Below are 24,466 nucleotides of genomic sequence, written 5' to 3'. Positions count from 1 at the left end.
TGTGTAACTGAATGCATCTGGGAGAAGGGAGCAATTACCTCCTGGGACTCCTAGGCTGCCTGGTTTCTCAAGTCTTTGACCTAGAAAACCTTCCAAGATGACAGGGATTTGATTGGCTGGCTGTATTGACCACTGTGGCCACAGATAGACCTAAGGTTTATCCTGGGATCATCCAGCGTTCGCCCCTGCCTGAGCACTGGATCCCCTGTGTGTCACCTAGATGAACAGGTTTGACCCCTGGACGATCCAGGGATAAACCTTAGGTCTAGCTATGGCCTGTGTATCCAAAATTCTCTTTATCCCCTCCATGAATGTTTATTGCTGGGAACAGCTAATGACTTGCTTGGCATTCTGGCTTTGAAGGTGTCCATTTAATGGCACCAGGAAATGAGTGAAAAGCGAAGGATGATTAAAACTCGTTCACCTCAGAAAGAGCAGTTAAAATGGATAGCTGCGACGACGGGCATGATCCTGCTAATGGGCGAGAGCTATGAAAAGGTCACTTTGGAAAATTTATCCTGGGCCCTTTCTCCCCCCCTCTGTGCAGCATTAATAATGTTGTATAGACCTAAACAGTCATATTTAAGGTCTTGAGGAGCATGCAGTATCCATATGGGAAATTCACAATCCTGGGGCAACTGGAAAGCAATGAAGATAAGTGAAGATGCGAATGGCAGGGGGGAAGGAAGCAAATCAGACATGGTATTCAGTGTGTGACCTGAAGAAAACCAATATTGTGTCATTTACTGGTTAGACTGGTGAGCTCTGGGTTAAAATCTCCAATCAACAATGAAGCTCATTGCATGACTTTGAGCCAGTTACACTCTCTTAACTTAATCTCCCTTACAAGGCTGTTGTGTAAGCATAAAATATTAGGTAAGAGAAACTATCAACAAACATAGACTCTAACCTAGTGCCCTCCAGATGTTTTGGACTATAATTGCCAGCATCCCTGACCATTGGCCATGCTGGCTAGGACTAAAATCCCAAACACTGGAAGGGCACCAGGCTGGAAAGCCAGGCATATACTACATAGCTGCTATAATATAGGCTACCAGTATTATTTTTGTGTACTTTGAGGAATACTAAATTTAGGATGCAATCCTATGCATGTTTATACCTGACCCCCCCCACCCCCCACTATGATTCTATGATTCTATGATAAAAGGGACCCAAAGTGTTCCACTTAGCACTGGAAGAAGTTCCGAATAACAGCTAGTTTTTATAATTCAAAGGGGGAACAGCCATGACCTTTCCTTTTCTCTGCAGCCATTGGGGTAACCGGAACTCTCTCTTGCACCCATCAATTAACCACCTAATTCAGCCTGCTTAATTCCCTTTACAAACTACAAAGCTTTGGGGGGATTTTCCATCCTGCCTGTTGTTTTTTGTCCTCCTCCCACTCGTTTTGTTTTTGTTTTGCTCAACATCCAGCCAGATGGAGAGTACTGGGGGACCCCAAAACCTGCTCACTTCTTTGTGATATTTTAGTTGGCCCTATTAAAAAGCGGTGGCTTTTGGCTATATGCACTAGTAGGGCCCTTGCCCAGTTATGCTAACATATTCTAATGGTTTACTAACCCTAGGTTTTGGGGATGGGGCATGAGAAATAAATAACCATTCCATATAGGCAATGCTAAAGGTTGGGGGGAGGAACTCAGATATAAAGATGGATAATGGTGTTTAGATGAGCAAATGGTTCCATCTAGTGACAATTTTCAAAAGAAACAGATTTTAACTTCTGTTGAAAAACCTTCCACAGTTCAACAAGCTTAGAGCAGAATACAAATTGATCCTGGTCTTGGGAAATGGGAAAGGAGGCGACCTCCAGGTGCTCAAAAGTTTTGCTATCTCCACCCTAAAAGAATGGTTGCGCAGAAATGACCAAGGCCATTGTTAGACCAGGGTTTAGCCCAGTGCGAGGCCCGGGCTCCCTGCTGTGCATGCAGATGACGCACAGGGGATCCCGGGGTCAGGCCTGGCTAAACCCTCCCTTGACGCGGGATAACCGGATCCACTTGTGGGCCAGTTTTTCCGCAGCCCTGGGCTGAGCTCGGAGCTGCGGAAGGTCTAGCTGGTTCCGTGGCTTTTCCTGGCTGCTCGCTTACTCGCGAGTAGCTGGGAGAAGCCGAGCGCTGTAAAATCACGGGGGGAGATGGGGGCTGGGGGGGAAAGAGCAGACCCGGTGGGAGAGATGGGGGGGAAGAGCGGAGCCAGGGTGGGGAGATCACGGATGGGGGGGCAGGGCGGAGGGGGCATCAGACATGGCAGGCGGGTGATCAAGCGGGCATGGCAAGTGGGCGGGTGAGCGAGCAGGGGGGAATCAGACATGGTGGATGGGGGGGAAGAAGAACGGGGCCAGGGCAAGGAGATCAGGGACGGGGGGGGGAGAAGAACGGGGCCAGGGCAAGGAGATCGGGGACGGGGGGGAGAAGAACGGGGCCAGGGCAAGGAGATCAGGGACGGGGGGGGAGAAGAACGGGGACAGGGCAAGGAGATCGGGGACAGGGGGCGGAGGGGGCATCGGACATGGCGAGTGGGGGGTGGATGAGTGAGCGGGGGAATGGGCGGGCGAGCGAGCGGGGGGCGGACATGGCGAGCAGGGGGCAGATGGGTGAGCGAGTGGGCGGGGGGGCATCAGACATTGTGGGGGGGAATCGGGGGCAGGGGGAGCGGGGAACCCTTTATTTTTTTTAAAAAAAAAGACTTACCATTTCATTGGTGCGCTCCTGCGCACACGGCCCCTTTAAGATTAAAAAAAATGGCTGACGCGACGGGGCTTTCCCTTACCCCGTTGCGTGTTACGTCTAGCTAGGGGTGACGGCCTGCGCTAGCTGTAGCGCGACCTCGCCCCTACTCCCCACCGGATTATCAGGTAGGTCTAGCAAGGCCCCAAGTTAACTGAATATGCTGGTCTGAGAGATGGACGTCTAAAAACGGCTCGTTTTTCTAACGCCTGGCACCCTTTCACTCTCTATATGAGAGATTTAGACATCAATAGAAAGAACTATTTCTCCCTGTTATAGCCTGACCAAAGGGGGAAGCTTACGAATGTACTCTCAATAACCTCTGTGATCGGTGTCACTTTATATCTTTGTTAATTTTCAAATTTATTGATGTTAAATGCTATTGCGGTTTTTTTAATTAATTTTTAAAGATAAACATCCCTCATCATGGGCTTTTTTGACTCTCACTTAAAAATCTGCTACCATGTGTGAACTGAAGATGTAACAATTTTGATTTGATCACAATGAACTATTTATCATTTTTATTTATCATTTATTTACCCTTGGTCTGATCCAACAGGGCACTTAGGGTCTTATAGTCGATAACATTCACTGTGAACAATGCTCTTCAAATCTCAAATCAGTTCTGAACTCATTAAGTGGCCTTAGGCAAGTTACTATATTCTCTCACCCTCAACCTTCTGTTTGTAATATATGGCTAAAGTTGGCCTACTTTACTGGATTATTCGAAGGTTTGAGAGAATAGGAAGGAGAATTGGAATAGGAGGGCCTTCTCTGCTATGGCACCCCAGCTGTGGAATGAGCTCCCTAAGGAGGTTCGCTTGGCACCTACATTATATGCTTTTCTCCCAGCATTTTAACAGTCTATAAATAAATTTTAACTTGGTGTTTTAAATTTGTAATTTTGCATTGCTGCTGTTTTTATCTGGTTGAGCTTTTATATTGTATTTTATATTATGGTTTTATACTGTTGTTTTATACTTTGAATGGTTTTAATTTTTGTGAACCGCCCAGAGAGCTCCGGCTATTGGGCGGTATAGAAATGTAATAAATAAATAAATAAATAAATACTAAAAGTATTATTATTGCCTGTTGGCATACCAGGGGCTTCTTCTCATGGAGTTTTTATTCTGCAATTGGGATTGGTTACTTGTGGAAGTTTGTGGGTCCTTTACATGATGTCGTCAAGCTCCAGCGCCTCTTCTGTGCTTTCCCAAGCATTTCTGCAGCTTAATTTTGAAACAGAAATAATGAGCTAACAGAAATCTCAGCTGTCAATTGATCTTACTTGCACGTAAAAAGAGAACATGGTGCTATACATCAGCCACTTGATGGCAGTGTTGTAAATGAAACATAGATCTGGCAGATAAATGGGAAAAAGGATTTGGACGGTGGTCAGCTAGTAAAGGACTGATCTTATCCGGCGAAGAATCTGGAAGTGATAAAATCCTGGCACAAAATGCCTCAGGGTGGAGAAGGTCTACAATGGAATACAGAGTCTGATCAAATAAGAAAGTTGATTAGAGAGAATATTTAGAAAAGCAATGGATTTGTATTATTATTATTGATTACATTTATGCATCACTTCCCACCACAAAAAACAGTCTTAAAACAATTTACACACACATTAGATATCCACAGTTAATATAACAATAAGAAGAAAAGGGGAAGCTTGCATACCCCAAATCAATATAAACCATAACCGGCACAATACAAATAAAAATCAATACCGCAAAAACAGGCCCTAGTAAGTTCTAAAGCCCTAGTAAAAGGAAGCAAGATGGAATTCCTATTCCATCACTTTTTACATCCTTGAAATGCACAAGAAGTTGTCACTAATTTTTTATACTTCCACAATGGCCAGGTTCAGACAACGCGCTAAACCAGGCTGCTTAACTACAAAATGGTTAACAGAATGCATTGACCTTAACGCATTCCATTAACCATTTTGTGGTTAAGCGGCATGGTTTAGAGCAGCCTTCCTCAACCTGGGGCGCTCCAGATGTGCTGGACTGCATCTCCCAGAATGCCCCAGCCAGCTGGCTGGGGCATTCTGGGAGTTGTAGTCCAACACATCTGGAGCGCCCCAGGTTGAGGAAGGCTGGTTTAGAGTGTTGTCTGAACCAGGGCACTGTTTCTTTAAAGGCCCTGTGACCAAGTTTCTGCATTGTAAATGAATAAACTGAGGCAAAGTAGGATTATTTTACTGGAAAATTAGCAATGCACTTTGTGCTTCCAGTTGAGGCAAGTAATAAGGAATAGGGCTTCATTATTGCTGCTTCAAAGTTTACTGATGCTGAAAAATCTGTCATTCAGTATTCTGTGTGAACCTTTCAGTTACACTACTGAATGTAATTTTGAGATTAGGATCCAGTTTGATGGAAGGGGGGTGGGGGGGACCAAAGGGTGTATTATATTCCTGCTATGCCTGCTTGACTTTCTAGATGAAATACACAGTAAACTGGTGGTAAATGTGAATCATTATCTTTTGACAGAGAATGATAGTTTTGCTTTGCAATATCAGTTGGATCCTTGTGGGCAAGGATTCGGCCCGGCTATCTAGAGAGGATTCTTGATTAGGTGTTTGATAGTAGTGGCGATTTCATATCTTTACAAAAGACCGTTGGTTGTTTCCTTGTTATAACACACATATTTCCCCTTTGGAGAAAGCCATGAACAATCCTGGTTCTTTTAGAGAAAGTAACATTTGCCTTTCTCTCTTTTGTAAATGAATAAATCCAAGGAATGGAGGTGACGTGATTTTATTTGAGCTTGATAAACAAAACTAAAATAATAACCATAAACTCAGAGAATCTGGAAGTTCGAAGAGGAAGCCCATCACTATAATATTGCTGAAACGGGTTGATACAAATAACTGCCATTCTGTATTAACCTCAACTGAGACACATACTATATGCTAATGAGGTGAAGCAAAAATTGCCGACGTTTCTGGCTTGCAATCCTTTTTGCAGGTAAGTGGATTTGCTTGTCCATTGGATTTCGTAAGTCGGAAAAGACTTCCCATCCGGGGTGTACTAATAGCCATTAGTACATTAAGAAACAGAATGGCCATTGAAATGCATTGGTTCATTCTGAATGTTCATAGGAAGTCCTTGGAAGAGTTTAGGGATCATTGACCTTGATACTTTTACCACTCTGTTGTGCTAAAAGCAGCCATATTTTAAAGGACAAAAAATTAGAAATCCCTGTGAGGCTCACTCTGCTGCCTCATGAGTACACTCTTGTTCCTGAGTGGACCTTATCAACCTTGACCGTCTCAGTGCTATGAAGCATAAAAAAGAGCTATTAAAAGAAAGGGAGAAAGAAGGGTGAAGTCCTTTGGGTGCTTCCTTGTGTCTTCCCAGCTCTAACTTGAGAAGGGTTGTCTCGGGAAGCTAGGGTGACCATATGAAAAGGAGGACAGGGCTCCTGTATCTTTAACAGTTGCATAGAAAAGGGAATTTCAGCAGGTGTCCTTTGTATATATGGAGAACCTGGTGAAATTCCCTCTTCATCACCACAGTGAAAGCTGCCGGAGCTATACTAGAGTAGCCAGATTTAAAAGAGGGCAGGGCACCTGCAGCTTTAACTGTGGTGATGAAGAGGGAATTTCACCAGGTTCTCCATATATACAAACGACACCTGCTGAAATTCCCATTTCAATGCAACTGTTAAAGATACAGGAGCCCTATCCTAGGGTGACCATATGAAAAGAAGGACAGGGCTCCTGTATCTTTGAACAGTAATGTAGAAAAGGAAATTGCAGCAGGTGTCAATTGAAGTGGGTGAAATTCCCTCTTCATCACAACAGTTAAAGCTACACTAGCTATAGTAGAGTGGCCAGATACAAAAGAGGGCAGGGCTCCTGCAGCTTTAACTGTGTTGGTGAAGAGAGAGTTTCACCCTCTTCCATTGACACCTGCTGAAATTCCCTTTTCTGCATTACAGTGAAAGGTACAGGAGCCCTGTCCTCCTTTTCATATGGTCACCCTACGGGAAGCTGAACATTTGCAAGGCTGTTAACTTTATGGCGGAATTCCTCAAGTGACGCGTGTTGATTTCCTTTCTCTTTCTTTTTTCTTCTATGAGCAAAAACCAACCTCTCCGCTCCTCCCCCTCCCCTCCGGCACATTTGCATAGCGTCCTCCCGTGACCACGCCCCTTCGCTCGCCCAACTGAACCCGAGCCGCCATCTTGGACTCTGGGCCGGTTGCCATGGAGACCGCCGGGACGCGACGCGGCCTGCGAGAAATCGAGGGGAAACCGCAGCCTTAGGCCCTAGCGCCCCGCTCCGACGCGCGGTACTTCCCCCCCCTTGCGACCCCCCACCACTTTGCGCTCCCCCTCTTAATCACGACCCTTCCCCTGCCAATTCCCCACCCCTCATCTCCGCTGATAGGGCTTCCCCCCCCGCCCGCCCAGTGTGGGTTTAGGAGACGGGGTGGGGTGGGGAGATAGGCAACGTTAGTCCTCTTCTTAGTCCGATTCCCCCCCTTCCCCTACAGCAGCCTTTCTCAACCTGGGGCGCTCCAGATGTGTTGGACTGCATCTCCCAGAATGCCCCAGCCCTGGAGCGCCTCAGGTTGAGAAAGGCTGCCCTACAGCCAACCTGTTGATTGCAATAGATACGGCTATGTAGAGCTATAGGGGTGTGTGTATCATATAATCTATTATTTTTACATGTATACCCAATTTTCTTATTGGGGTGGCCCTATGGAAAGGAGGACTGGGCTCCTGTATCTTTAACCATTGCATTGAAAGCAGGTGTCATTTCTATGCATGCAGCACCTGGTGAAATCCCCCTCTTCGTCACATCCGTTAAAGCTGCAGGAGCCCCGCCCTCTTTTTATCCCGTCACTAGATACAAAATTAAGCCTGTTTTTTTGGTGATATCATGATCATATCTCATTAGGACCTGAGCAGTAGGCTGTTTGCAATGCACATTTGCCAGTTCAATGGCCTTGACCTCCCCTGAGGTGGGGGTAATGGGTATTTGAGTATTGCGAGGCTGTAGCACTGAGGATTCTAATTGCCTCTCCAGAAATTTCTCAACAGAAGCTGCAGCGGTAAATTTGGTTTACATGTATACAGTAGGGTGAGGACAGGGCTCCTGTATCTTTAACAGTTGCATAGAAAAGGGAATTTCAGCAGGTGTCCTTTGTATATATGGAGAACCTGGGGAAATTCCCTCTTCATCGCAACAGTTAAAGCTGCAGGAGCTATACTAGAGTGACCAGATTTAAAAGAGGGCAGAGCACCTGCAGCTTTAACTGTTGTGAAGAAGAGGATATTTCCCCAGGTTCCCCATATATCCAAATGAAGGAAGGAAAGGAACCTCTTGTGCAAGCACTGAGTCATTACTGACTCTTGGAGGGACGCTAGCTTTCTGCTGAAATTTCCTTTTCAATACAGCTGTTAAAGATACAGGAGCCCAGTCCTCCTTTTCATAGGGTCACCCTAGTATACAGGGTAGGCACAGCTCAAGAGTGGCATTAGAAAAATGACTGCTTGTAAACTCTAATAAATAAATTTAAAAAATCTTAAATCAACCACAAGGTGGCAAGCATTAGTTAAGAAATAGTTTGTTCTCTTGTATCATTCTTTCCCCCTCTTGTTCTTCCTTCACACAGGTTTTCTCAATATTGGCGGTTAAGATGGCTAAACAGCAAGAAGAACAAGATTTGCAGAAGTTCCTTAGAGACGTGGATGAAGTTAGTAAGTAGACCATACATATGTTTAAATAGAGCCACGCTTGAGCTGAGGCTGTTGACCATAGCCCACCCAGAGCACAGTTTTAAAGGCTACAGGGGCCATTAAGGGGAGCTCTGAGCACAGGTACTTACTTTCCAGAAAAAGAATCCCCACAGCCAAAACTGAGGAGACTAAAATAGCTGCTAAGCCAAATTTACTTGCAGTATTTCAAGCCAGGTGTAGTATTATTGTAGCAGAAAATGACTTGATTGTCAACTTTATTGTTTTAAATGATATTGGAAGTGTATAGGTAATATCTACATAAAGGTTATATAATAGTTACTACTTTTTCCTTGTTTTCTCTGAAACAAACATAAATGACCTACATGTGTTCTACACCTATAGGAGGTGATGGCAAGAAGTAATGATTTGCATGAGGCAATGCAATGAGATTAGCAGATCATTTATTATAGGAAGCTGCCTTTTACCAGGTCAGGCTCTTTGGCCATCTAGCCTAGGGTGGTCTACTTGACCGACAATGGTTCTCCAGGGTTTCAGGCAGTCTTCCATTACCTGCTGTCATGATCCTTTAAATTGAAGAAGCCATGGATTGATTACCTGGAACCAGCATTTAGCTATGGTCTCTTCCTAAACACAGCCTTTTATCCACTGTACTGTATCGACCCATTTGCTGAATTACACTTATGATGAAGTCAGATGTTTATGTACCATCTTTTGGGGGGAGAGTGGGAGGGGACTCAAGTCCACACAGACAGAGTTCCTAGTTATCTCTCATCCAGTTGCTGACCATATCCAGACTGACTTTGTTTCTGTGAGGTTGCTGCATTATGTACCTTCAGACCATGCCCTGAGAAAACAGCCCTGTGGTACCTTAAAGAATAACATTTATGGTGGCATAAATCTGTTAGTCTTTAAGGTATCACAGGACTCTCTTTTGTATTTGCTGTAGCAGCAAATGAGTAGTTGCTAAAGAATCTGTCATCTCTGGTGAAGTCAGTGCAGCTTTCCTGGCTTATTGGGAGCACTATGACCATCGACTTAAATGGATTTTAAAATTATACGAGTTAGAACAATGTATTTTAATTCACTTCTATGTAGTTTTTAATAAGAAAGTACCACCCTCTGGGTCTAGAAAAAACTAGCTATCTGGGTTTTCTAGCTTTTATCTGACCATTCAGAGATTATAAAATGTTTTTAACAACATTTAGCAACATAGAGAAGAGGTTTTTAAAGCAGAGATATAAATAAGTAGATGATTTATTAGAACAACTTTTTTTCTAGTAGGAAGACGCAGAGAGATACAATAGTGTATGTTCAGACATTTGATCACAAGAGAATGCAGTATTGTAGGAATATCTAACAATGTTGGGTATTAGAGAATAAATCAATCAATAGATTACTGTGTTGCAAAAATTGCCTTTTAAATGTATGCTAGCAAACACTCACATGACATTCAATAATTTAAAACCTTTTGAGTTGGAAACTATGTGTTGTCTTATCACCATAAAAAAAAATCTCACTAGGCATCTTGACTGCTAATTTCATCTGAGAAATTGAAAACTTTTTATAAACACTTATTTATGCAGTATCAAAGCCTCTTTGAAGAAGATAACCCTGATCCCGAGATCCAGCAAATGAGCACAGTACTTTAAGTGTGAATAGCAAATCACTGTTGCGGATGAGCAGTGTAGTAAGACAATAAAGAATCCACACTATGCCACACACACTCTGATGGAACTGCAGCAGAAATGTGGGTCTAAATCATAATTCCCTCTGCCCTCCCCAGAAGGTATTCTTCGATAAAATTGCAAAATACGCTTAGCCTCATTTGAAAACAGTGTGAGGCTGTATTATAAAAAATGATATACTTTTGAGAGTTTTTTATATTCTGCTTCAGCTGCTGTAATGCAATCCACTTTGGCTAGCCTTTGATTGATTGTACCTAGTGCACTTTCAAATTTAATATTCAGTCTTTGTGATATAAAAACTATCCTTCTTCTAAGGGACCTGAAGCTATTACTTAAATCAGGCTTTATATTTCCAAAGGAAGCATTCCCACTTCAGCCCACCCTAGCCCATTTCATGCATAGTAGTGGTAGAAGCTTAGGGTCATCTGAAGATTTAGTAGCATGGTGAACTGTAATCCAATTAAGTATCTTTTTCAACTTAATTATCTGCTCCAAGTTCCTTCCTCCCGTCTTTTGAGTTTTGCATTTGTTTGCACGTGTGTATTAATATTGTTTGATGTTTTAATTTTAAACAACATATCTTGGTTGTGCTTTTATATTGTATTTTATATTATGGTTTTATACTTTGAATGGTCTTAATTTTGTGAACCGCCCAGAGAGCTTCAGCTATTGGGCAGTATAGAAATGCAATAAATAAATAAAAATAAATAAACATATCACAGAAATAATAATTCTAAACATTCTTTATGGATTATATCATAATTTCATAACTCAAAAGTTTGCCAAATATAAACCGCTCAGAGAGCTTCGGCTGTTGGGTGGTTTAGAAATACAATGAATAAATAAATTATAGTGATAAACCAAGGATATAAGAAATAATTATCTATTTATATAGTCCACTAGTATGTTGAGATTCTCACATTCTTCCCTTCAACTACTTTTTTGACTTGCCATGCTGAACATATGGAATATATGTGAATATATTTCACATTAGGTTGGATCCAGACTTAGCCATATTAGAGTAAACCCACTGTAATCAATGGGGCTTAAGTTAGTCATGACTGATTTGCCTTATTAATTTCAGTAGATCTACTCTACACCTGACTACAACTGGAACCAACCCACTGAGTATAGCTAAAATTGCTGCCCTGTCACGTTATATGAACTCTCATAGGGAAAATCCTCACAGGGTAAATATGCACAGTTGCACCCACTTCCAAAACAAGAGAGTCAAAATCCAGCAATTCATTATATTCCTGAAAAGACAACACACATATGGAATCAGTCTTTCTGATTTCAATAAACGATTGTTTGAGGATTGTGAAATTAACTATGTGCTGCTATAAAAGCCTAGAGAGATTTAGCTTTTGGGGGGTATAGAAAGGCAATAACTAAATAAATAAATAAAATAAAGGGTAGGCCATAGCACAAGTGAAAAAAGGTAAAAGATAAATCCCGTTAGGCCATCAGGGCCAGCTCAGTATTATACACCAAAGGAGTTTATACTCTAGCAAAAGTTTGGTGTTCGGTGCTGCCCTAGTGCAGAAGCTTTGATTCCTCTGCTGTCTGCTTTACTTGCAGGGTATAGACAGAGAATGGATGGGTCATCTGGGAAAATGGAATGATAAAGAGGATTGCCATTGTTTGTTCCAGCTTTACTTCATTCTTGCCTCTTCTAGCCTCACCCCCAGTGTTGGTTTAAATTGACTTTCTAATTCACCACTTGAAGAAACCTTAGTGATTACTTGGCTCATCCATTTCCCTATGAACATGAGTACAACAAAGTCAGAACTTCAATGAGACCAGGCATCCAGAACAGCCAATCTGTTTCACAGAGATAAAATGCTGAGTTTGGAATTAAAACTTGGCCTAGTTGCACCACCTCACAAAAACATTTCCCCTTTCATATCTTCTGGGACGCTTCGGGAGGGGGGGGGTAGGTGCTGTGTATCATGCCATGTGTTGGCTAAGGCCCCAGATTAAATCTGAGCTAAGCAATTTGTCCAACATTGAATTCCCATCAAAAAGGTATTTTGAGCCAGAGGCCAGCAAGTAGTTTGCATATTTGAAATGTATGCAGTTAATATAATTTGCACCTCATTGTGCATGATGGCTGCCAAGCCACAACTGTTAAATGAATTGCGTCTGATTCCTAGGTCCTTGAAAGTTGTTGTTTTTTAATTACACAGAATCAAGCATTTCTCATGGGTTTTAGGGGGATTTTTTCCAATAATGTAGTCTTCTGTCTTCATCACAATAGTTAAAGCGGCAGGAGCCCTGCCTGGCAAGACCACACACAAGAGAGGACAGGGCTCCTGCCGCTTTAACTGTTGTGATGAAGAGGGCATTTCACCAGGTGCTGCCTGCATACAAATGACCCCTGCTGAAATTCCCTTTTCTATACAACTTATTTATTTAAGCATTTTTATTCCACCATTCAGCCAAAAAAGGCTCTCATGGCGGCTTACAAAAATATTTCTTGACTGTCCCTGCCCACAGGCTTACAATCTAAAAGATATGACACAAAAGGAAAGGGGATTGGGAGGGAGGAGGATTAACCACAGTTTGTCTGGGTTTGGTTGATATGTCAAGCTGCAGTTAATTTAAAATGGAAAGAAGAGCTTTCAAAGTCCTCACAGCCATGCCGGAAGTGGGGTGGGGCTTGTCTGCACTTGTTCTTGTAATGCTAGGGTGACCATATGAAAAGGAGGACAGGGCTCCTGTATCTTTAACAGTTGCATAGAAAAGGAAATTTCAGCAGGTGTCATTTGTATATATGGAGAACCTGGGGAAATTCCCTCTTCATCACAACAGTTAAAGCTGCAGGAGCTATTCTAGAGAGACCAGATTTAAAAGAGGGCAGAGCACCTGCAGCTTTAACTGTTGTGATGAAGAGGGAATTTCCCCAGGTTCCCCATATATACAAATGACACCTGCTGAAATTTCCTTTTCAATACAACTGTATTGAAAAGGAGCCCTGTACTCCTTTTCATATGGTCACCCTATGTAATGCTAAACTATAGTTTAATACTAGTTCTAATCCAATCCAGCCCAGTGTGTTTCCAGGGATAGGCACTATTTCTGAAGGGGTGCTGAGTTCCTGCACACCAAGATCTTTCTTGGAGGTGCTTGTCTGGATGCTCCCGCCTTCTGAGATCAGGCAGGTAACAATTATGGGAAGGGCATTTTTGGTTGTGGCCCCCCACCTCTGAAATGCTCTCCTCAGAGAAACTCCCCTGCTGCCCAGGTGAAGAACATTTTATTTTCCCTAGCTTTCAAAAGTCTGATTGATATAGCCTTTATCATGTTGCTGTGGTTTTTATGTTATCCTGCTGCTCTCGCTGTTTCTTTGCATATTAATTTATTTGTTTTATTATTTGTTCTTTACTTATGAACCACTCTGGAAGAAGTGTGCTGCAGATGTGAGATATATATTTTGAAAATAGATAGGTTTATATCAAATTTATAAATCAACTTCATACATGACCCACGGTAGGATTTAACTGCTGTTCTGTCTTAAGCCCTTTCTGTTCCACATTTATTTATTTTTCCTACTGTTTTCAGCCAACTTAATTCAAGGCCTGAATTCCACAGACCCTGCTATTCAGGAAAAAGCCATCACAGATACAGAGAAAAAACTCCTCTCCACTACAGTCAGGGATGAGAATAAACACAAACCAAAACTGGACAAAACACTTATCAACAAACGAGTTCTGGTAAATCTACTGCTGCTATATATATTTTTAAGATATTGAACAATTACAATTCTATCTTTTAGCCATTATATAGCATTATATACCCAGCTGGTTGCTAATTGCAGTCTGCTACTTCTACCTTTTGCTAGTTTTCTCCTTGGACGTCACAGAAGAATCATTTCAGAGTTTGCTGTATGTTGATAATTGCAGTATCATTTTTCCAGTGTGCTTTTCAACCCCAATAACATTGCAGGATATGGTGCTGTTATTTGAAAATAGTGTTTGTCAATATTATGAAAAATAAGATACTTTTTTTTTATAGTCTTTTTTTTTTTTTGCTGTTGGAATGCTATCCAGTTTTATTTTATTTTGGTTGTCTGTGGTTACATTGTTGCTTGTGATAACACTTCAGCCTTTTCAAACAATATGGCTGTAACTGACAGAGGCTGCATCTACACCGGAAGCACAGTTAGGTGGTAGAGTCATGAATCTGTAGAATGGACTGTACCAATTCCGAATGTAGACAGGGGGTGGCATTTTTAATTCTCTGCCATCTCTTCTTGATCCTCCCAGAGTGCAGGACACGGAATAACGGGCTCAAGTTAAAGGAAGCCAGATTCCAGCTGGACATCAGGAAAAACTTCCTGAGTGTTAGAGCAGTACGACAATGGAACCAGTTACCTCGGGAGGTGGTGGGCTCTCCCACACTAGAGGCCTTCAAGAGGCAGCTGGACAAGCATCTGTCGGGGATGCTTTAGGGTGGATTCCTGCATTGAGCAGAGGGTTGGACTCGATGGCCTTGTAGGCCCCTTCTGGCTCTGCTATTCTATGATTCTATGATATTATGAAAGCACAAGTAGAAAACTAGCAAGCCTGTTAATTGTCCTTCATCTCTCTGTGGTTTTTAATACCCCTGACCATGGTATCCTTCTGGACCAACTCTGTGGGTTGAGCGTGGAGGCACAGTGATATGATGACTCTTCTCCTTCCTACAGGATCTGCCTTAGAAGATAGTGTGGAGGGGAGATTCTGCTTGACTCCAGGGCATTTCTTTTACACGGTCTGGTGGGTTCCATCTTATCCTCCATGCTTTTTAACATCTATATGAAACTACTGGCCACTTGAAGATTTGGAGTGAGGTGCCCTGAGAATGGGAGTTACTCCAGACTTCCTGCAAGATGGGCAGGAATCTCCAAGAGAATCATAGAATAGCAGAGTTGGAAGGGGCCTACAAGGCCATCGAGTCCAACCTCTTGCTCAATGCAGGAATCCACCCTGCATTAGGGTGGATCAATAGGTTGCCACCATGCCTGATTCCTTTAATCCAGTCAGGGACTCCCAGACCCTTGAGTCGGCTTGGGTTCTGCTAAAATAAGAGCTTACCCAGACACCCTCTCTTTTAGCCAATCAACTAGGATGTTACACAGTAGCCAGTGGCATCGCCAAGAGGCACTGAACTTAGCACTGAGGCTTACCCAGAAAGAAGCACACTCAGGTCTAGAGGTAGATAGCTTCTACCTCTAGAGAGCTTCGGCTATTGGGCGGTATAAAGATGTAATGAGTAGTTTATTATGATGGGGAAAGGAAAAGAAAATTAAAGTCGTACAAAGAGTTACAGGGAACCTTTGATACAATATCGCAAGCAAAACAAAACACTAATTGACCTATCCGAGGTGTCCCCAGACAAGCTCGCAGCCAGGGTTCAAGAACGCACCAACTCACAGCAACTTGACACACAAAAATGGGAGACAACTCAGCAGTCCTCTGTTACTCCTTTTATCCATCAAACCCTGGCAACCCAAGGCAGATCTCAGGCAGCCAGTCCTGGGTGAACGGGGTTCCCCACCCACCCTGACGGAAGTTGCATTTTCTCACCAAAGCCCAGCTCTATTCATTCATCCCAATTAGCAGAGCCTAGCCATGGCCTTGAACACAGGCGCTGCTGCCCCAGTGGCCTTGCGATAGCACATTTGCAGTTGGCTACATCATGCGTGCTAACTGGGCCTATCCCAATGGCTGAGACAACCAGAGGGAAAGCTGATAATCTGCTTGCTATTCTTGACAGTAATTTTTGTTTTAAGGATTTTCATCTGTTTTAGCATTGTATTTGTCCTGTCCTGCAATTGGCTGTACACTCCTCTGAAACCCTTAATAGGATAAAGGGGAGTATATAAATGTTTTAAGGAAATAAACAATAAATGAATTAAACACATTGGTTCAATTTATGCTTTGTTGTTTGCTGGTAGAAAAATATTTTCAGGATCAACCCTTAAGCATTGCATCATTGTAAGTGGGAGTTTTCTGCCAAGAAGGACTTTAATTATGAAATGTATAACAACATGCCATTATTGGTCCTTAAAGCATCACCCCACAGCTGCAATTTGCCCAATTGAAGTGTCTTCAAAATCCTTTGCCAAATTGATTTTTGGATGCTAAGCCCATGAATTATTGGTGTTTTGTTGTTTGTGGGTTTTCCTGTCTTCCTGTGGCTTTTTCAGGCAATTGATAGAATTAACTTTGACAGCTTTGGAAATGCTGTTTTTCTTTTTGAGGTATAGGTTATTATGGAGTTGTGTTTTAAGTGGCTATGAAAAATGAGCCTGATTCATTTTTCTCACTTCCCATTTGTTTTGTGCACCAGGTACCTAAAAAATAACATTGAATAATATGTTAAAACCCACCCTTTCTTTCTCAGAATTTGCAGCTAACGTTTTGTTTTGACCTGCCTTTTTTAGGGTTTGCCAAATAAGGAGGAAATGATGAATCCAGGTAAGAGGCTGGATATATCATTTCAGTGTATTTTGAACTGGTGTACTCCAGGAATCTCTGTGGTATGGAGGCTGAACAAATTATGTATACATGTATTGTAATCTGTTGCCCTAGCACAGATTTTCCAGTTTTCAAGATGTTATTCATGTATTTCAAATTCTGCCCATATATGGGTAGATTTTGAAGCCCAAGAAATCAGGATCCCAAAAGACTTCTTTTCATGGAGCAGGGTGAAATGAAAGGAGGAGATACTCTTTCATGGGTTGACTTGCAAACTAAAGTTTGATTATCCCACTGGCTCCAGGTAGCCGCAGGAGACCCTGTGAGGAGAGATCTTCATGGTGGTGGCAAATATTCTGTACATCGTAAGATCCCTATGATCATTTGCATGGGACGGGAAATGTTGACCTGCCCCCTATACCTTGATTGGCTCCCTAGTTTGGAGCATTCTCTACCTAGTAGATAGACTGGAGTGCAGTTGTCTCTTCTCATTCATGATACCTTCCACAGCTGGAACCAGTTTTTCCTTTTCGTTCCAAAATCAGAACTGATTTCAGTTATCTACATAACAAGCCTAGTTAGCTTAGATCTTCAGTGTATTAGAAAGTTCAATTCAGCATATTTTAATCACTTCATTATCCAGAAATTAGAAAGCCCCAGTGTCATAGAAATTTAGCAGTTTCAAAGGCAGCATTTAAATAACTATCAGCATTTATGGGTCTCCATAAATGGAAGCTTATAACTCCCATTCCGATTCGGTGTTACATTAATGCAATGGTCCCTTTCGATTTCATGTCTCAAAAATGACTTTGCTTTGCAATCTTTCTTTTCCCTTTTAATGATCAAACCCTTTTCTTTTGATTGAATGTCTATCTCCACTCGATTGGCTTTTAGAGAGCTTCATGAGTGCTTTAGAAAAGGATTCCAAAGAACGATCAAGGAGAAGGAAGGAAAATGAAGCCTCAGCAAATGGTAACAGTTGGACTCTGCTATTTTATGAGTCGGGTGAGGAGCTATGAAGAAAGAATCAGATGCACTGCGCTTTAACAAGTGTCTCACAGTGCGATGAGGTTATAGGAGGAGGGCGTTCCATACCTCCAGCACCCTGCGAACAGCATGGTTAAGGCATTTCATTAGTCTAAAAGTAATTTATGGTTTGCCTGATCATGTATCATCAAATGTGGCTAACCATAGTCAACTATTTTGTACCATCAATTAAATACAACTCCGCAGTAACAAAGACAGTTGATGAGAGCCTAACAGGTTATGAGAATTTTGCAGACCACGATCTAGCTGGATATTGTGAATCAATACGCCATTTCAGGTCCACATGGCCTTGGCTTGATACCATCCTGGTCCTAGCCCTCAACTTTCTGTACTCTTTCCAACCAACAACGTAAGAATGAATTTTAGACATGTATGTTTATCATCCCCACAGCGCTGAAAGAAAAAGGGAATGATGCTTTCAGCAAAGGGGACTATGCCCTGGCCATCCAGAGGTACACTGAAGGTCTAAAGAAGCAGAAGGACATGCAGGTGCTATACACCAACAGAGCACAGGTCAGTGTAGAGGAAAGGACAACTACCCAATTCCCATTCTCTTTTTAGGGCAAAATCATTTGTGCAGATGTTTAGTTGGTGTAACTTGGATTCATATCCCTTACAATACCTTTGTCATAATCCCTTACAATACCTTTGTCATCAGCTCCTGCCAGATGTCCTGTATTTGAAACATATCTGTTGTCATTATCCACTGAATAATTCCAGGCTGTTCACGGCCTTGTCTTGATACCATCCTACTCCTAGCAACCCTTGACTCTACACTTGTTTCTGTAGAGGGAGTGCACAGTGGGGCATTCACGTGTACTAGTTATAAGCTTCTTTTCCTCTTAAACAGGCAATGTCTATCTCCATATCTGGGATCTGGTTACCTGAAGGATTGCCTTTACTCATATGAACCTGCCTGAGTTTTAAGAGCATCGTTTCAGGTTCTGCTTTTTGGTCCCCTTCTAAATCATACCTGTTTGTCTAGTGCCAGGTAAATCTCTTTAGTGGCACCAAGATTTTGGAATTCCCTCATCAGGGATATCGGTCAACCCCCTTTATCTGTTTCTAAGTTGACTTTAAAAACATTTTTAAACCAGAACACTTTTTTATGTTTGAATTGGTTATTGCTGATATGATTACTTTGGTTTATGCTATGCTGTTTTGTCACTTGAGATTTTATTGTTTTTATTATATTAACTGTAAGCCATCATGTGATAAATCTATTCTTAAATGTCAGGGTATGAATATGTAAAATAAACGTCCTGTACTTTCTCGTATCATAGAGACAATTTGGGTGTGAATTCTGGTGGCAAAGGAGAAGACAAGCTCTTCGTAGAATCATAGAATAGTAGAGTTGGAGGGGGTCTATAAGACCATCGAGTCCACCCCCTTGCTTAGTGCATGAGCTCAGTGCAGAGCTCTTGACAAGCTCTGCTCAAAAAGTATATATTTGTAGGATTTCTGTCAATACATATTATTTAATTATTTATTACATTTATATACCGCCCCATAGCCGAAGCGCTCTGGGTGGTTTACAAAAGTTAAAAACAGTAAACATTAAAAAAAGTATACAAAATTTAAGAACCATCAGAAACATAAAAACAACAGTATAAAAACAACAGTATCCATTTAAAAACAACATTTCTGGGGTCCGTTAAAAACAAACAAACTTAGCGTTGTTAAATGCTGTTAAATGCCTGGGAGAAGAGAAAAGTCTTGATCTGGCGCCTGAAAGATAACAGTGTTATCTTAATATTAAATATTAAAGCCCAGTGGGTGTAAATGAGGTATTTGCCATCTTTCAGGCCCTTTTGGGAGCATTGCTAACTGAAGTAAGATGAACATTACAGGTTCTCCTTTGGAGTGTAGGCAAATCTTCAGCAGCTTAGAACGAAGGACAGGTCAGACCAATGCTTTGTGAGCATTTCTGGAGTCTGGGCATGTTCAAGATGAGCTGCAAATTCTGTGCAGCGCTTGCTTCACCTTTCACTTTCCTTATAATCGGATTTGATGGGCTTTGTATCTTGCCATGTTCTCAACCATTAATATTAATAGGATATTTAGGAGAAAATATGATCGAGAGTTACTCATTGAATATTGCAGGCTCTGATCTTTGGCAAAACTCTTTCAGTTCCTGTGCTGAGCTCTGTTAAAAGAGGACACCACTCAGATCTTGCTACTGTTGACGTCCTGAGAGGTGACAGAAAACGAAGCCAAACTCTCTGCTCCTCTGCAGAAGAGCTTGGTGCTCTTTGCAGCATGAGTAGAGCTCTCAGGACCTTACAGGAGAGCCAGCTAGTTCAAAATCCAAGTCTCCGATCTCATAGTTTTCTCAAGAATCGCGTTCTCTCTAATTTAGGGCCTTAACTCTTCATCTATTTTGTTGAGCCGGGGCACTTTCAGCCCTAATTAAAGGTATTTTTGACAGTAATGAAAACTCTCTGCCTTGAGACCTCTGGCATAGGGAACCCCAAATGACTATGGGTTCAGTGACTGTTGACCCCTCCATGTTATCTCTATTTTAATTCGTCTGATAACTCTATGGCCTGCAAGTGCCCTGGGAGAGTAAGGGGCAGCTGCCAGTCATTCCCCCAAAGCCAACTTTTGTTGCCTTTTCTGAGGGTTGAGGGTTGTCACTTTAATTAATTAGTTGAGATCAGACAAGTGCTTTGAGGAAGGAAAGCTGCACATAAACGTCTAGCCTTTTCGTTAGCAACACTTATATGCTTAAGCTGCTCCATTTTTGTTTCAGGCTTACATGAAGTTGCAGAATTATGAAAAGGCCATCAGTGACTGTGATTGGGCTTTAAGGGTAAGAGCCTCCTATCTTTTTCAGTTGTTTGGGGTTAAAGAGGGAAAGCAGATGCCCAAATGAACCAGTCTTCATAGCGTCGATGGCTTCTTGCTGTTGCCGAGGATCAGAGAAAAGTCTTTTGCTTTTCCAAACTTCTCAGCTTCACTGGCCTTCATTTCCATGCATTTCTCTATTGCTTTGTGATGGCATTGCAGATCTTGGTATGGCCAAGTGGATCATGAGTTGCACTTGATCTAGGAGAAAGGGCTTTAAATCCCATCTCTGCCATGGACTTATTGGTCCTGTTCACGTGATCATGGGGGGAGGTTGGGGAGGGGAACTATAGAGCAGGGAGGGGTAGCAAAACCATGATGCGTGTGCACCTCACACCATCTGCAACCATGTGGCACATCCTTCCCTGCTCCGTAGGAAGATTCCCACCCTCCCACCTCCTCCTGGCTGCTCCATCCATCGCTATTCAATGGCGACCATAGAGTCTGGTTGCGCTGCCTAGAGCTTCCCCAGAAATTCCAGACATTTTAAGTGGCCATCTCTATGGTTGCTGTGTTTTTCCCCACGGAGCATCCAGATTTAACGATGATGCACCCGCCATGGTAAGCCATCCAAGAGCCCCTCACTCCTGCTGCAGAGGGTGGGTATTTACCGATCATGGGTAGGGATTTCATGCCCCACAATACCCTAAGCCACTGTGGATCGCTCTCAAATGTGCCCCATGGCCGCTTAGTGTTATGTCTGAACCCAGCCATTGTGTGGTCCTGGGAAGTCACTCACACTCTTTCAATCTCTGATCTCTATTCTATAAAATGGGAATCACAAGCAGTCCGAATGTGCTAAAAGTTCTAAAGCTCTTCACACTTTAAAGGTTGTGAGTAGTGGATTAAAAATTAAATGTTGTGCTTTTTCAAGAGATACTGAAATGTTTTCCTGGGCACAATTTCTGTCTTTCCATTAAAAATGTAAATGAAATGCTAGATGTCATCAGCAAGGGAGATTATCATTTATACTTCTTCTTTGTGGAACCAGACTCCCAGCTTTCTCATTTGTTTGAATTCAAATATTTAATTAAAGTTAGATGTAATTAATGATAAATTAATTATATTGCGGCACCTCCTGAGATCTGTGTAAAATGTTAATCTGTGCTAATATTCTGGTTAAATTTTCCCAGCATATGCGGCATTCACTTGACACTCAGAACAAAAAGCTGAACTCATGTCGCATCCTAAGCAATTTTAAAATCTTGATTTCCATTCAGCAGTGCATTACTGACATATCTTAATTGTGTTAGCTCAGATGTATCAGTATATTTGTGGGTTTGTTGAGACAGAAGAGACCAGTCAGTCTTCTAGCATTTGGAACCTGATTTTCCTTGTTTGTTCGTGTGTGTGTGTGCGTGTGTGTGTGTGTGTGTTTTTAAAAATGTCCTCAAAATCTCTATCAGCAAGGGCATATTTCCAGTGACACAGATGGTTTTGCAATCATCTTGTGGGATAACTTACACCTGCCTGGAGCAGTCACTCATGTGATAGTGGCCCTTGGCCTTCCAAAGTGGCATTCTAAGTTGCCTTGTGAACCCCTGTCTTGGGGTCCACACACCAGTTGCTGGGGAACATGGGTGGGAGGGTGCTGTTGCACCATGTCTTGGTTGTTCATCCCTGGCCGATGGCTGGTTGGCCACTATGTGAACAGAGTGCTGGACAAGATGGACCCTTGGTCTGATCCAGCATCAGGGCTCTTCTTTTGTTCTTACAGGGTCTCCATTTCCTTCCAGGATCCTTCTTTCACAAAGCTGGAAGAGGAGATTTGCAAGGATGGGTCTTTTTTGGTGTTACAGAAATGAGAGGGGGATTGCACTCGCTCTTGGATCCTTTCTTCACAAGAGTTCCCCCCAAAAGGATTGCTGATAGGCTGCAACCACAGGCATGTTCTCACCTGAACACTCTAGGCTGTCCAGTTTGTGGAGATCTGAGCCCTTCCACCAAAGATCCCTCCCTTCAGCCCAGCTTGAGGAAAAAATAAAAAGGAGGGCACTCTCTTGTTCCAAAGCTCAGAAGGCACAAAATTTAACACAACCTTGTGAAATATCCTTAGAACACAAGGATAACTTAGCAATTGTACTGTCTGGCATGGTGGGAAAGTTATCGTGGGAAATTCCTTTTTAAAACAATACAGCCAAATGTCCAGATATAAAAAGGAGTTTATTTGGGGAAAGGGAAAATTAGGAAGAACAAGGGAAAGCAACATCACACACACAGAATTCCAAATAAAATCAGTCTAACTGAAGTGGTTACATGTTACCTGCTTGAGTGAAGTCTTGTGTTCCAGACCACATGCAAAGTTCATTGCAGAAAAGAAAGTCTGAGAGGGGACATCTTGGACTCCTGTTTAGGTATTGCTAGGAAGACCCAGACTGAGAGCAAAGTCACATGTTTATGGGACTCTGAGGTCAGTGAAAGTCAACCTCTTAGCAGAGACTGACTATTTCTTTCTCCAGTGGGTGATAAGCTCCATTTCTGACGGCCTTGATCTAGCCAGCAAATCAGAAAACTACTTAATGGCTGGTCTCACATTCCTAATGCCTCCAAACTTGAATTATTAAAGATCTGACCAGTTCCAACTGGACAAAGCATTTTGCAAAACAGCTTGAGTTCTACATACATCTTCAGAGACATAACTGAGGATGTATGCTAATTCAGTCTTCCTTGTAGGATGCCAATTTATTAGGTGCTGTTGGGGGCGCTGTTGAGCTACATCAAAATGTAGGGGTTTCTCACACTTGGAGTTCCTGGGAATTGCACTCCAGCTCTTAATTCCCATGTAGTCCAAGAAAAAGACTCATTCTTGCATACCTCCTCTCCAAGGTATGTGGCGTGTCCAAGGGAGCTGCAAGACAATGGTGGAAGCACTAGCAGTAGGGCAATTGTGAGAGCCCCAGGGTGGGGGTTCTCAAGACAGCATGGGATGCCGCCTTAGCAGGTCAAGGAGTACAATCACATGAGGGATCATACCAGGCAGCCAGTATAGGATCCTCTGGATAAGTAGATGCCACAGCCACAGGGTGACTGCACAGCCACCTGTGGCTCTCCTGTAGATTGTACAGTAAAAATCAGAGAATTTTGCCGGCTCTGCTATGGTACAAAAGCATGAAACCAAAGAATGGATCCTCAGGCTTTTATATGGGATTCCCCCCAAAACCACTATCAAATCACAGAATAAATATGTGGACACAGAGGCGGCCTGTTGATTTATTGGTGGTTTTTGGAGGGATCCCTTGTAAACTATGCGCTCTCTCTGTCACTCTATCCTGCTCCTTTCCTGAACCCCCACATCACCCCTCTTTCTCCCTTCTGTCCCCGGGTCAACCTTCTTTTCCTCCTTTCTTCTTGGTCTCTCTTCCTCTCCTTCCTCCTCCTTGGCACTCTGTCCTCCCCACCCCCTGCTTCCCAACTGCCGTGTCATCCTCCTTGTTGCCGGTCTCCACCTGCCTGGCTTTTCTCTCCACACCCTCTCCCTCACATTTACCAGGTATGTGCTCCGCTTTAAAACCGGGGAGGTTAAGAAAACTGTTTGTTGTCAAGATAGATGACTTCAGGTGTAGCAGTAACATTAAATTAATGTTAGTTTTTAATGGGCCCAGCATGTTGGGCTTAAGATTGGCTCCACTTTTCTGAACTACTGCTCTCTTAATGAAAAGTTAGCTGTTTCTGTTATGCTTTTAGTGATTGTTGGAGCACTGGTATTCATTCTTCATCGTGGTCTCTGTGCATCACACACTTGGGCTCTGTGTCTGCGCGAAGCCCCGCTTTGGGAAATTTTCCATAGCTAAGAGCGTTTGGGCAGGAACCCTCCCCTTTCGTATTGCGCATGTCCAGGAGGGTTTCCGCCCAAATCCCTCAGTTCTCCTTCGACCGCCATTGCGACCACCTCGTCGGGAACGTCTCTCTGAAAGAAGAATAAGAAAAATAGCTATCTCCTTTTTTCAAACTTTTTTCAGAC

At 42.7% G+C, this 24,466-nt stretch overlaps 1 protein-coding gene across 1 annotated transcript in view; it reads left to right on the top strand.

Annotated features, from left to right (window-relative positions):
- Positions 1 to 16,582: 16,582 nt before the first annotated feature.
- The window catches only part of TTC12 (tetratricopeptide repeat domain 12), a 30,607-nt gene continuing 22,723 nt past the window's right edge, over positions 16,583 to 24,466 (top strand). The window contains exons 1-3 of the mRNA XM_063139025.1: positions 16,583 to 16,611; positions 18,050 to 18,171; positions 20,411 to 20,470. Coding sequence (XP_062995095.1) covers positions 16,599 to 16,611; positions 18,050 to 18,171; positions 20,411 to 20,470 — 195 coding nt within the window. The 5' untranslated portion in view covers positions 16,583 to 16,598. The remainder of the gene's footprint in view (positions 16,612 to 18,049; positions 18,172 to 20,410; positions 20,471 to 24,466) is intronic.

Source organism: Elgaria multicarinata, chromosome 12 (assembly GCF_023053635.1).
Source record: "Elgaria multicarinata webbii isolate HBS135686 ecotype San Diego chromosome 12, rElgMul1.1.pri, whole genome shotgun sequence".
NCBI classification, from domain to species: domain Eukaryota; kingdom Metazoa; phylum Chordata; class Lepidosauria; order Squamata; family Anguidae; genus Elgaria; species Elgaria multicarinata.
The sequence above is the reverse complement of the archived record's forward strand: the minus strand, read 5'-3'. Positions and strand labels throughout refer to the sequence as shown.